Genomic DNA, 14,901 nt, shown 5'->3' on the forward strand with positions numbered 1-14,901 from the left:
ACAGGTGTCACCAAGCTCTCCTGTAATTCGGCACCCTTTCCTCCGGGCTCCTTTGGGCTCCTCTGTAAACACTCACAGACCTGGGCACTCTGGGCACAGCGGGCTTGCTCCTGCTGGGACTCCAAGTGCAGGCTGCTGTTCTTGGTTTCTGACTGGATTTACGCACAAGGTCCAGGCTGCTGAGTGCAGTGCTGAGTGCAGGTGGGTTTCTCCTGCTGCTGGCGCGCAGCCTGACAGCCTCCCACGCACCCCCCCCCCCCGACCTGTGTGCTATAAACTCACTGCTTCTCCAGGACTCTCTGCTGTGGAGCCACCTTAGGAACCATTCTGAGTTTGGGTTTGCTTCGCTCCAGCTTCTCCATAAGAATAATTCCACCTGTCTCCCAGAGATAACTCAGCCTCTGTGAAGGCACTTCTGCTTATTTTCCACACTGTTACAGATGTAGTCTCTGAAATCTTCTCCTGTCGGCCCAGTGAGGTGGGAAGGGAGAAATCTGAAGACATTTTCTCAGTCTACTTTCTTGAGTCTGAGGCCTCGTTATTTCGGAGTTCTTCGGACTTATGAGCATCACCTGACGGGGCAGTCCCCGACGTGCCACAATGACAAACCCTGACCACAACCAAGTGGTGCTGGGGCACCTGGCTAGCTCAGCCAGTGGAACATGTGATGCCTGATCTCGGGGCTGTGGGTTCAAGCCCCATGCTGGGGATAGAGATTATTTAAATAAAAATTTAAAACCCCACTTTAAATTAAAAAACAAAACAAAACAAAACCAAATGCCATCAGCAACTGGATTTTGACTTAACTGCAATAAACCTATCACTTCCTTGTGAAGGCAGGCTCTACGGAATCCCGTATCGTCGCGCCTCAGTCTGCCCCTCTGTTGGTTTACGTCTTCCTTCACGTCTCTCTGTAAGGTCTGATCACCCTCAAGCATGTCCTTCAACCCCTCACATCTAGCCCACGTGTTTCACACACACTCGTGCTACCGTGAGTGGGGTCATTACTCTTCGGTCTGCTCGACACGCAGGGAGCTATTTTGTTATCTTGACCTGTGACCTGCCACTTCACTGGTTCTTACTCTTAGCAGTTATTCCCTTGGTTCATTATTTCATCTACAAATATTTGTTCCTTCTTTCGGGCATACAGCTTATTTCTAGTCTTACTGCGATGGCCAGAATGAAACATGTGAAGTAACAGTGTTGTAGGTTTCTTTTTTTCCTGACTACGGTGAAATGTTTTCTAGTGTTTTATTAAAAATAAAACAAAAATTGAATTTTGAGACATATTTTATCATGTTATACAAGTATTCTCTTAGTTCTAGTTCACCAAGAAGTACTAGGAAATATTTTCTAAGACTTATTTTAGAAAGAGAGCACATGTGAGTGAGGGGAGAGGCAGAGGGAGAGAGAATCTCAAGCCGACTCGTTGCTGAGCACACAGCCTGACGTGGGGCTCGATCTAATGACCCTGAGATCATGACCTGAGCTGAAATCAAGAGCTGACGCTCAACGGACTGAGACGCCTAGCACCCCAAGAATTACCAGGAATTTAAATCATTAATGAAGAAATTGGGGAGGGATTTAACCTGTTGCTAGGACTTTCATTGGATTCAGTTTATCTTTTATTTAGTATTTTCTGGATTGACAAGGATTGTTTGATGAAACAGTGAAAAATGAAATAAGGACAAATAAAATTTGGGGCATGGACCTGAGGGTGGGATAGTTGCTATTAGGCTCTTTAGGAGAACGTTACTCTTAAAATACCAAACCCACACATGTCGTTACATTTTCCCAACAGCTCCTGTACTAAACAGGCAAGCAGTATTTCCTCTCAAGAAGCCACAGCTAATAAAACAAAGAGGTATGGCAGCGGAAAATTAAAAACATATAAACATGTCATTTAAATCTCTAAGAATTTAACATTTCGCAATTCTAATGATAGTGTTTATTCGAAGGTGAAGGTTAGTTGTGCACCAATGTTCAGCAGAGTCTAGAAAATCCTAAATTTGAATGAATTCGATACTCCGCTACACACGTGAGCACGCACACACACACGCACACCTGGGTCACCCTGCACTGGATGCTGGTGCGCACACATATGCACACACACTGGCGAGCACGCACATGCGCACCAGGGTCACCTGCACTGGCTGCCAGCGAGCGGACACGTGTACGCACACGCACACACACACACACACAGGTGTGAGAGCACACGGGCACGCATGCACACACACACCAGGGTCACCTGCACTGGTTACCGGCGAGCAGACACATGCACGCACACGCATACACACACACGTGCGAGAGCACACGGGCACGCATGCACACACACACCAGGGTCACCTGCACTGGTTACCGGCGAGTGCACACATGCACGCACACACACACACGTGTGAGAGCACACGGGCATGCACGCACACCAGGGTCACCTGCACTGATTACTGGCGAGTGCACACATGCATGCACATGCACACACGTGCGAGAGCACACGGGCATGCATGCACACCAGGGTCACCTGCACTGGTTGCCGGTGAGCGGACACGTGCACACACACGCACACACAGGTGCGAGAGCACACAGGCACGCATGCACAAGTGCACCAGGGTCACCTGCACTGGATGCTGGCGAGCGCACCCAAAGGCAACATGAACCAGGAGCAGTACCTGTTTTGTCTGTCAGCAAGTACACCAGGCGCCCCAGCTCCTCTGGGATGGTGCTGGTCCGCACAACCGTGCCAGGAATGCTCTCGTCCTTCATGATCATCCATCCGTACGCGGCTTTGCCCATGTCCAAGTTCACACGCAAACTGCCAAATAAAACCCATCATAGTCGTTAGCAGGGTCCAAACCCACGCAGTATGTTCACACTTGTGTTTTCCATACAGACATATAATCTTTAACCTCACGTGAACTAAGCAGGTAATACTGGATTTCACTTTAAAATAAATGAAATTTATTGACACTTAAGCCAACAAACCTTTTTACACACCGTATCGTATTTGTAGGCGATGTCAACGGGCTCCCCGTCCTGGTCCTCCAGCGAGTATGCGGAGGCAGACGCAGGAGGAGAAGGCGGATGTGCTAAGAGCCCCCGCTCGGACAAAAAGGAGAGATGGTGCGTGTGTAAGGGAATCAGGCAGCATCCCACTCGGAACAGGTATTGGAAATGCATCATCTTCATCGCTCATTTTACAAGAACAAACAGGATGCTTTCCTGTAACGATGCCTGCCGGGACCGAACACATCCTGGAAGGAGGGATGGGACGGCCAGGGCGGGGACCTGCCCGAGGCCCAAGATGGTGGTGTAGCTGAGCAGGAGCACACGGGGGGAGAGTGGCAGGAGGTGCGATCAGAGGTGGCCGCGGCCACACCGTGCTGCAGAGTGTCAGTTTCACAGTCAGAGGGATGGACACCACTTTACAAAGGGCTCCTCTGCAACCCCAGCGGCACTCAACTTCCCGCTGGGCTCACTGACGCACTCACTCGGCTCCCGCCTGCGTCCACACGAGTTCCAGCTTTGCCCTTGCTCACATTCAGACATGAGATCATTCAGACATGCTTTCAATTCTAGAAAAAAAAAATCTGTGCCTAATTTGATTCTGTCAAGAAAACAGCAGACGTGATATGTGACGTACCTACACAATAGGGGAAGCTGCTGATAGTCAATCATTCTGACCAAAACAGCAATTCACACGGATCTGCCCACTAAGAAACACACCCTTGAGAAGCAGTGTGGAGGAAGGACTCAGAGTCAGTGAGAGAGTCTAGTCTGTAGGTAAGTTCAAGACAAAAACATCGTAATGAGCTATTTGTCCATAAAGCTCATAAAATCCTAAGAACTCTGCTGGTCAGAAAGAAAAGTGTGAATTGACAAGAACACAGACCTCTTACACCAGTACGTCACTATGTCTCGGCTGCGTATAGTCCCGCTACAGCCGGGAGGCCAAGCAATAAGGGAGGACAGACACTGCAGGGCAGCACCAGGGGCAGAACACGGCAGCTGCTTGGCCTCATGGGAGGCCTGGTCCCAGGAAAGCTGGGGCACCGTCGACGGGAGGGTGGGCTGCGTGTGAAGCCCACAGCTACCATGGGCACAGGGCACCCGACTTCTGTGTGTTCCACTCTGGGGCGCAGACAACACTGTTTCTGTGGCTCTGTGGTGAGGTGCCCAGAGTGGCCGGCAGGCGGAAGGGGCTCGAGGAGTGGCTAAGGCACAAGAGCCTAAGGAGACTGAAGATGGGTCTGGAGGAAGGAAAAGCAGCATCTTGCACAGGCTTATCTGTGATGTGGGCACTGGCGGTCAGATAGACCCCTGAACCAGGGCAAGACAGGGGGAGGCTCCGTGGGCGGAGCGGGGCACCCAGGGCGGGCTGGCCTCCCAGTGGGGTTGGTGCGGCTGGCTCTGCAGGCCCGGAGGCCACACTGAGGAAGAACATGACTTTCGTCTGTGTACTCTGGTCAAATTACTTTGGAAAATGTCAGCCTGCCTCAACTACCACAAGGCACAAGGATCTCTATCTTCAAGCGGCAGGAAGTTTTCAAGAGTTCACAGGGTGTACTGGGCTTGGGGCGGAGTGGAAGCCCAAGGAGCACCTTCTGGGTTCTTCCACGGTGCTCTCTTCAAATCGTGAACGGTTACGGCTCAAGACAACCACTGCTGCTGTCACGAGCTGTAAATGTTTGTTATTTCATGAGATACTGTGACACAAACACACACCAGTGGGGTATCTACGGCACACACCCTCAAGACTGGTGAACAAGACAATGTGGATAATCTTCAAGGAAAAATAAAGCACGAGGCAAGTTCGGTTTACAAGTGAAAACTATCAAGGGAAATGTACCTTCAACTACGACTGTAATACCACACAGGAAGCAGAAGCTTAAGTTTATAAGCATTGTATATTTTGGTCAAATGTTCGTATAATTTGCTTTTTAATGTTAAAAATCTCTAGAAGCTCAAACTTCAAAGTTAACAGAGTAATTATAATTATCATCACTATACTTATTTTTTGGTAATGTTCTAATTTATAGAATTTTAAAATTTACACCTCTCCTCGCCTAGTAAAGTACTTTACAGTAACGTGACTTACGAACAAAAAAACATGAAGCCTACCATTTTGAGAATTACAGAAATAGGTTTTAAGGTAATGGATACCAGTTATTTTAAGCTCATTTTATTGCTAACTGGTCAAGTGTGATTTTGTTATCAGGAGATCTATTCCAAATTAAGTGGAAAAGCCGTCCGCCATTTTAGACAGTCAAGTGAACAAGAAGGCAATCGTGACCCTTACCGTCACACAAGGAAACCGAAACGGCCCCCCTGACTCTGAAGAGTGTCAGGAGTGTCGAGAAGGGGAGCGGCAGCTGAGCATAAGGCTGACCGGCGAGCAGGCGCCTCATGGGGGCTCTTCCCTGACCAAACCATCCTGCCTGGCCTCACCTTGCCGGGCAATGCCGGAGGAGGGAACCTGAGCCCTGCACAGACGTCTTCCCTACGTGCCGCGATGGCACAGGACCCCAGTCAGGCCGTGTGCTGCCTGTGATACAATGGCGTGGTGGCGCTCGGGCCCCCAAGGTGAGCCAGGCCCTGAGCCTGCAACACTCCTCAGGGAACACGGCTGCACTCCTCCCTGACTGAGGCTGATGTTTAGAACCTAATCTGAGCAAAACAAAAGTCATTTTAAAGAAAAGTTCTATCAAAAGGAATCAAAACTTTTCCCTGTAAATGGTCATCTATGGGAACTTCTAACTTTGAAGTTGTTTTAGCAAAACCAGGGGGGTTCCCGGTGCTTTCCCAGGCCACGAAACACTCTCTCCAAGCAGAGCTGATGCGACAACACAATTACGTCAAACGCAGGCTTCATTCGGGCTCTGTCAGTTTTTACACACACTCTTCTGCTTTATGTGTCCCAAGGACAGATTCGCGTCGCACCCCATGCACCATCGGGATCAGACAGTTCCAAGAAGCTTGCAGACTCCTCAGGTTAACCCCCAACGATGCCACCTGCCCCCCACCCGAACCCTGGCAACCGCTGAACTGTCCAACATAATTTTCTAATGGGACATTCAAGAACATCCTATAAATGCCCAAGTTGTTTTATGTATCAATACTTTGTTCCTTTTTATTAATAGATAGTATTCATTGTATAGACAGACTATAGTTTATCCAGGTCACATTTTTTTTTAATGTCACCTTGCATTCCCCAAATTTGCTATGATATAGTTATACTTTATTGTTAAAAGAAAGTCCACTGCATTCTCAAGAATAAAGCTGACCACATCCGAAGCCTGAAAATTGTACCTACCCTCGGAAAGTACTGCCAACAAAGTTAATCAGGAAGTTTCACTCAAATTTGCCTAACTTTCTTTACATAAAACTGCAAGAAAGTTCTGTCATCTTGGGTAATGGCAGACTATCCTGTTTGAATCAATGTTCCCACTGAAAACAGTAAGAAATACTATATAAAATATTTTTTAAATTTCTTAAAAGAAATAAAGAACTAACTAGAGAGTGAGGAATTTCTGGGTTGAAGCCTCATCAGTTTTCACGAGGGTTAAATGATCACGTGCCAGTCCTCAAGAGTCTGAATTTTCTCTTCAAAAGGCCACCTGTGCAGGAGCAAAAATAAAGACCAGGACCATCAAAAGGTGGAGGTCTAACAGGAGGCCCTTCTTTCCACAAGAAGCAGGGCCATGAGGGGCTACGCCGTCACACTAAGGGGAAAGCTGGAAAGTGAGGCACCTGCACGTGGATGGACACGTGGAGATGGGGCCAGGCTCACGTGATTCAGTGACTATGAATTTCCAATTTGGAGGAAGATGTTCCAAGACAGGTGGTACCTCCAAGTACACCACAGAAACAAGCGTACAGTTTACAAAAAACCTAACCTTCATCTTTGATCTCACATTACTCCTATAATTAGCTTTTCACAAATACAGTTACCAAAGAAACCCCTACAAATAAACGAAACACAAAACACACAGCACTCAGTGAAACAGTGTACTACGGGCGAGAGCCAGAGGGAAAAACAAGAGAAAAGGGCCGGCAGAAGCAGCAGATCCCACACGTGACTGACACAGACAAGACTGTGAAACTAGGAAACATATGGAGAACTAGAAAGATCTTTGCAAGGAATAGGCAAACATAAAAATGAATAAATCAATGTAATAAAGACATCAAACAGAATTTCCTGAACTAAAAAGGGTTAATAACTGACATTAAGAACTCAACTGGTTTGACAGTGGTCTAGATGCAGCTGAAGATGAAATCAGTGACTTGGAAGTCGGGTTGCTGGGAATGATACAAAATGGAGAATGGGGACAGAAGGCGGAAAATAGGGAAGAACAGGAGAAACAAAGAGTGGGTTAGGACACTGAGCAAATCTCACATTCATGAGCCAAAAGAGAGGGTACAGAACAGTATATAAGGAGACAGCAACTCAGTTTTCTGGGATCACAAAGGACCGATCCACAGACTTTGAGAAATGCACTGAATTTAAGCATTCTACAAAAAGCAGCTTCCGCCCCCACAAACTGTGTCCAAGCGCAGGGCAACAACCCAAAGCAGCTCTAAAAGCTGCTGTAGGGTGGAGGGCACCAAGGAGCAGAGGCCCATAGGTGGCCGCCAGCTGCGGCCAGAAGGCAGCGTGGGACACGCAGGTGGAACAGTGTCATGAAGGACAGCCAAAGAGAAATGTAGAGCCTTCCCAACAAACCCACAGTAAACAAAATAATCAGTTTCTGACAGAAGGAAAATCATTCTACGTGAAAGGCCTGAAGTATAAGAAAAAATAAAGAAACATGTGAATACACCAAAATGCATCAAGAATGTACAAAACAGCAGTATCTTTGGGACTTAAGAATGACTTGAATTAAAATACATGACAGAAATGGCACAAGGTCGAAGGGATGTGGGGAGGTAAACATTACTGAGATAATGCGTAAAAGAAGTGACTACCCGTGGATTTGACAGATTGAGAATAATGACCTCAGTTCACGGGCTGACTACTAGAAGAACAAACATGGCTTAAAACCTTCCAAACTAGTAGAGAAGAAAGCAGAATCATAAAAAATTATAAGTAAAATGGTAAGACAGGAGGAAAATACAGAACTGTAGGTCATACTAAAAAACAAAATAAGATGACAGGTTTAACCAAAAATACAACAGAATCACAGTAACTGTGTAGGCAGTTTGTCAAAGTAGGTAAAAATTAAACTTAAGACACACACACACACACACACACACAGACACACACACACACACACACAGAAGGGAAAGTGCAAAATGGAGCAAGACAAGACAAGCACATCACACCCAGTAGGCACGGCTATATGAGCTTAACACAGAGTTGAATTTAATACAAAAAAGCTTTCACAGAGGTGCGCCTGGGTGGCTCAGTGGGTTAAGGATTCGACACTTTCAGCTCAGGTCATGGTCTTGGGGTTTTAGGGTCAAGCCCCACATCAGGCTCATGCTCAGTGTGGAGTCTGAGGATTCTCTCCCTCTCTCTCCCTCTGCCAGTCCCCCTTCTCTCTCTCTCTAATAACTCACTCTTGAAGAAAAAAGCTTTATCAGAGATAGTCACTTTATAATGAAAAAATGCTTAATTCAGCACAAATATGTAACAGCTTAAATTTGTATACACCTGATACCAAAGCCACAAATTATATAATGCCAGCAATAGAATTCCCGGGAAAACAGATTCCTAATACCAATGCGTGGTTTCCACACGATGTTTAGCAAGTGTGAGAGAAGGCAGAGGAAAGCCAGCAGGGGTACGGAGAAACTGAAAAACAAGATTAACAATCTCGGCCTAAGAGACGTGCAGGGCACACCACAGCAAGCAATCCCGCACCCAGGTTTAAGTAAACTAAACACCCAGTCCTACAACGCGTCTCAGCAAAGTTTGTGCATCTGAAATGACTAAGATATATTCTCTGACAACAACATAAAACACTAAATATGAACACAGATAATAATTAGAAAATGCAAATATGCTTGTAATAACCATGGGTCAAAGAAGAAATCACAGTGGGAATTAAGAGAGATTCTGTACCTGACAGTAACAAAAATCCAGAAACGTCTGCGATGTAGCCAAAGCAGTACTTCTGTGCGAATTTACAGCCTCAGTGACATATACTCAGAATGGAAAACAAGGCTGAAAGCTAGTAACTGAAGCATCTATCTCAAGAAGATTAACACGAACCAAAGAAAGTATGAGAGGAGAAGTAAGGTAACAACAAATTAGAGAAATATTATATAGCACAAAGAAAAACCTAGACACGGTTTTCCCAAAAGACTCCTATGGTTGACACACCTATCGGAAGACTGATCAAGAAAAACAGAAAAGAGAAACAAGTATCAAGAGTGACAAAGATAACAGCAGAGACCCCACACATGTGAGGTAAAAGGAAAACATTATCAACAGGCTTGTGGGAATAAACTTGAATACGGGCACAGGGGACACATTTCCTGAAAACCAAAACTGCAAAACTGATTGAAGAAGAAATTAAAAACTTGAAATCAACTTTTCCAATTATTTAAAGTTGACTATTTACAACTAGTTGATAAATATATTTAACCTATTAAAGAAACCAACTCTGCCAAATATCTTTTCACAGTAAAATGTTCAGGCCTCCCTAACGTGCAAATGTCAAGGAATAACTTGTTATAATTAAAAAAGAATATTTTAGAGAAGGGAAAATGAGAGAAGACTTGTCGATGTATTTCATGAGAATGGCAGCTGATACTAAACACCGGAAGGAAAGTTACAGCGAAATCGCTCATGTGCACCAACGCAAAAATTCCACAAAAATTACAAACAATGGAATCCATTAATGCACAAAAGAATATTTTATCATGATTAAGTTGCATCTTTTCCCCAAAGAATACAAGGTAGGTATCATCTTAGAAAGTCAAAAACAATATAATTTTTTGTATTAAAATATTAAGTAAAAATTTAAAGATGAAAAATCATATTCATAATTTTAAAACAAGTTTTAGCAAAATAGTAATAGGAAAAACTTCTTTGGTGGTGCCTGAGTGGCTCAGTCACTGAAGCGTCTGCCTTCAGCTCAGGTCATGATCCCAGGGTCCTGGGATCGAGCCCCACATTGGGCTCCCTGCTCGGTGGGGAGCCTGCTTCTCCCTCTGCCCCCTCCCCTGCTCGTGCTCTCTCTCTGACAAATAAATAAATAAAATCTTTAAAACAAAGAACTTCCTTAGTATAAAAAGGGTTTTTATAAAAACATACAGCATACTTAATGATGAAATCTTGGAAGTTTTGCCTTTCATACAGGAAACAAAAACAGTACTTCTGCTTAATGTTATCTCAGGAATCTTCGATCCAGTGATAAGGAAAAGAAAGAAATGGTGCAGGAATCAAAAGAAACAAAGCTGTCATTATTTACTGATGATACAATTATCTACAGAGATAATACAATAAACTCCAGATTACTAATTGAAATCAATAAAGTTTTACCAAAATTGATGGATTCATTTTATAGAAGTCATTTGATTTCTCCATACCAGTAACACATACAAAGGAAACAGTTCTTTAAAAACCCACAGTATTTACAACAGAACTCGAAAAATACTGAGTTTCTAGGAATAGCTCTAATAAAAGTTGTGCAAGATTTCTAAGGAGAGGGGCACCTGGGTGGCTCAGTCGTTAAGCGTCTGCCTTTGGCTCAGGGCGTGATCCCAGCGTTCTGGGATCGAGCCCCACATCAGGCTCCTCCGCTAGGAGCCTGCTTCTTCCTCTCCCACTCCCCCTGCTTGTGTTCCCTCTCTCGCTGGCTGTCTCTATCTCTGTCAAATAAGTAAATAAAATTTAAAAAAAAAAAAAAGATTTCTACGGAGAAATTTTTTAAACTGCGATACTGTAGAATAAGAGAGATGTGTTGGGGCACCTGGGTGGCTTGGTCAGTTGAGCAGCTGACTTGTGATTTTGGCTCAGGTCATGCTCTCAGAGTCATGGGATAGAGCCCTGTGTCAGGCTCCATGCTCAGCAGGGAGTCTGCTTGAGGATTCTCTCCCTCTGTCCCTCCCCCCACTCTCTCTCCCCCCTCCCAAATCAATCAATCGATCAATCAATCTCTAAAAAATTTAAGAGATATGACAGATTCATGGTCTGGAAGATTTAATATTAAATGCAAAGGGACAGCAAGAACAGGGCACTCTTGAAGAGCACGAGGAGGAAGGCCCTGTTGTAGAAACCATTAACTCAGGACAAAGGTGTGTGAGTTCTGGCAGTTTGTTCTTTGCTCAGTAGACAAACCCCCCAAGGGAACAGCACAAGAGACCCAAAGCAGCCTGTGTGTGTCTGAGTCCTCGTGTATGACAGAGGAGCCGCAGGTCACTGGGGAGCAGTCTTTCTTACGAGGGATGCTGAGACAACTGGTGTAGAAAACAGTGATATGTGAAAATCCTGTTTCACACTATTAAAAAACCCCACCACTTCCAGCTGTCAAAGACAACCCTGTTATGCTTTTAGAAACTAATGCAGGAGGATAGCTCCATCGTCCGGAGCACAGAACAGCTTCCTAAACAACACATGGAGAGTGATAACCCACAGCAAAAAAGACTTAAAAATCCGACTATGCAAAATTAACATTTTTTCATAATTTCACCAATAGTAACAATTTAAGCTAGTGACTAAGAACGACTATCAGTAAAATACAGACCTGAAGAGAACACCCATACCATATGAAGAACTACAAACTACCCAGCAGGGCAGACTCTTCCAGGTTAGGAGAGCTGGGGATAGTCTTCTGGGACTGGGGGCTCACCTCTGGGCCTGCGGATCCACACCTGCACACTGCCCGGGCCTGTGGCCTCAGTGATTCTTCCTTGTTCCTGAAGGGCAGCACAAGTGTGCAGCTGGGCAGCTCCATCAGCCCATTTCCTGCCCGCAGGACCAGGGGCGTCCAACAGGCTGCTCTGACCTTATCCTGTCTCTGTTCCTTCCGGCCCGAGCTGCCAGTGCTTCTCCTGATACAAGATTCTCAAGAACTGTGCGTCTCCTGTGGATGTCATGGGGTCCATACCACTTGACAAGAGGCTCCTGCACAGATCTCTCCTGGATAACCCCATCCACTCCAGGCTCCGGCAGAGATGGGTGAAGGGGTCCATGAGTCACATACCTAACTTCTTCAGCAAAAAGCTGTTCAGCCACACCCTTGGCCTTCTTCCCTGTGCATGCTTTCCAAACCTTGAATTTTCTAATATCAGCATCTTCTGCAATCTGGATAGGCTGCAAATTTCCACCACCACTAACTGGTTTCCTAGGTTGGAAACACTCTTTTCCCCCCGCATTCCCCAAGCATGCTAAATGGAAAAGGAGGCCCTACTGAGATGTTAAGAGACTTCATTTCTAGGTTCTGAAGCAAATTCTGTACCCATGTTACCTGACATTTTTGATACCCCACTCTTACTGTTCAGAACGAGCAGTGATCTGAGCAGAGCAGGGTACTCAGTCCTTCAGACAGTGAGGTGGGAGAATGGGGGCCCTGCTGCCCAAGCCACACGGCCCCCACCAACTGCAGTACTTTAGACAAGATGGGCCCACGTGTTTCTCAGAAGGGACAGAGTCCTCACTGTCAGCACCATTCTACCTCCATCGCCCAGGCGTGCCCCAGTAAGAGTAAAGTCCCTCTGACCCAGCACTGACAGGACAGTTTTCCGGACCGTCAGCTAGAACGTGACACAGCACTTGGAAGCATGTGGGGAGAGGAGCTACTGAACCAACAAGCAAGCACAAGTACCTGGCCTGACGGGGCTCTAAATGCGCCATGAAGAACTCTGAAGGTTTGTGTTTTGTTACGAACGACACAAACACTGGAGGGTACATATATCCATTTCAATTACATGAGTTAAACCCTGTAATATTTTCCTTGAAAGACAAAGTAAATTATATCAGGTGACTCAAAAATATTTTATTCTGTAAAGGAAAATTTCTATGAAACAGCCTAAGTTTGTTAAATTTGAAAAGCCTTGTAACCAACCAACCAAACCAACCAGAAACAGGCTCACAGACACAGAGAACAAATGGGCGGTTACTACAGGGAAATTGGCCTGGGGAAGGGTGACACAGGTGAAGGGGATTAACAGGTACAAACCTCCAGTTAAAAAATAAGGGAGTCACGGGGATGAAATGTACAGCACCAGGAGCGCAGTCGGTAATACCGTAGTAACTCGGCACGGTCACCGACAGTCCGCAGACTTCCTGCAGGGAGCACTTGGTAAGGTACGGAGGGTTGTCCAATCACTATGCTGGACGCCCGAAACTGATGTAAACACTGTGTATCAACTGTGCTTCCATTACAAACGTGTTAGGTCAACAGAGGAAAAAGCACTTAACTTTCCAGAACTGTGCACTTTGCAAAAAAAAGAATTTTTTTAATAATAATTTATTATGTTAGTCACCATACAGTACATCCCTGGTTTTTGATGTAAAGTTCAATGATTCATTAGTTGCGTATAACACCCAGTGCACCATGCAATACGTGCCCTCCTTACTACCCATCACTGGCCTATCCCATTCCCCCACCCCCCTCCCCCCCGAAGCCCTCAGTTTGTTTCCCAGAGTCCATAGTCTCTCCTGGTTCATTCCCCCTTCTGTTTACCCCCCCTTCTTCCCTCTTCTTCTCCTACCGATCTTCCTACTTCTTATGTTCCATAAATTCTTTCTAATCTATCCTTTATTAAATTGGAAAGCACATTTGGCAAATACTAAAACATATTATTATTCATATTTTATGGAAGCTTTGCAAAGGAAAACAAACCTGGTTGAATCGAATGCAAACATGAATTCCCTAAATCAGCATCCTATCCTTTTCACATTTTACAGTTTTCATTCCTTCTGCTAAATCTGTCTAACTGCATTCTTAAACTGTGAAAAACGAGGCAAAGTATCATGTTGAAGTAGGCATGAGACATTTTGGAGCTAAACAGAGGTGCAGGTATAATTCTGTCTAGTAAGTCTCTCCACGCTTGACTGAACATGTAAATATAAAGCTATTGACTGGAAAACCAGAACAAGACTGACTTGCAGAAACTTAGTACATTCCTCATTTTGTAAACAAACTTTTAAAAAGGCTATCTAGGCTAAATAAAAAAAGTCTGTATGTAAATGCTGGTATATTTACATATATAAATACACACATTCATATTTGTAAGTCTGTATATGTACATATATCTGAAAAGCTTTACAGTTTTTACCAATAGTAAAATTACAGATAATACATAGTTCTTTCTCTTGTTATTAGGTATTATCTAATTTTTTACTGTAAATATATATATATAACTGAAATACAAAAAAAACCAATGAAAATTAGTATTGGCTTAAAAATGCTTATAACGTATTATATTTCATAACTATAATTCATTTTTCCTGTTAATTTGATAAAAGAAGAAATGTCAAGTCTCTTTATACTATAATTATGCTAAAGAAATTGGAGAGTCCATAGGAATGAAATATTTCATTAAAAAATATAATAAAAATTTGAATAGTGTTCAATGGTCTCCACCAGTTAAATACAGAAGTTCTCCAGAAAACAGGAGTAGAGTCCCCTCTAGGCCTTCTGCTTTGTATGACAGTCTTGAACATCATGAAAACACCTTAGAACTGACCAAAGCAACATGAATGAAGAGAAACAAGATTAATGAAAGCAAAAAACCAAAGCAAAACAAAACACCATGGGAATTACTAAGAAAACAGATGTTTGGATGATGGTGATTATGGGAGCAGGAGACTTTGGTTGGCAGTTGGAGGAGGAGAGCAGAGGAGTGTGGTAATAAGCTAACACATGCAGTGCCAGTCACTGTGGACTCAGCCTGAGCAGGCGAGGAGGGGCTCCCACGGGGCAGTGGGTTTCACACCTGGCTGTGGGGTTGGGG

At 44.6% G+C, this 14,901-nt stretch overlaps 1 protein-coding gene across 2 annotated transcripts in view; it reads right to left on the bottom strand.

Moving 5' to 3' along the window:
- Positions 1-14,901, bottom strand: part of ATP9B (ATPase phospholipid transporting 9B) — a 256,636-nt gene that overhangs the window by 70,068 nt on the left and 171,667 nt on the right. For both annotated transcript variants that reach the window (XM_087869720.1, XM_045790301.2), the window contains one exon: positions 2,667-2,809. In XM_087869720.1, coding sequence (XP_087725846.1) covers positions 2,667-2,809 — 143 coding nt within the window. The remainder of the gene's footprint in view (positions 1-2,666; positions 2,810-14,901) is intronic.

This window comes from Ursus americanus, chromosome 19, assembly GCF_024610735.1.
Source record: "Ursus americanus isolate L20-20 chromosome 19, mUrsAme1.1.p, whole genome shotgun sequence".
Lineage (NCBI taxonomy): Eukaryota > Metazoa > Chordata > Mammalia > Carnivora > Ursidae > Ursus > Ursus americanus.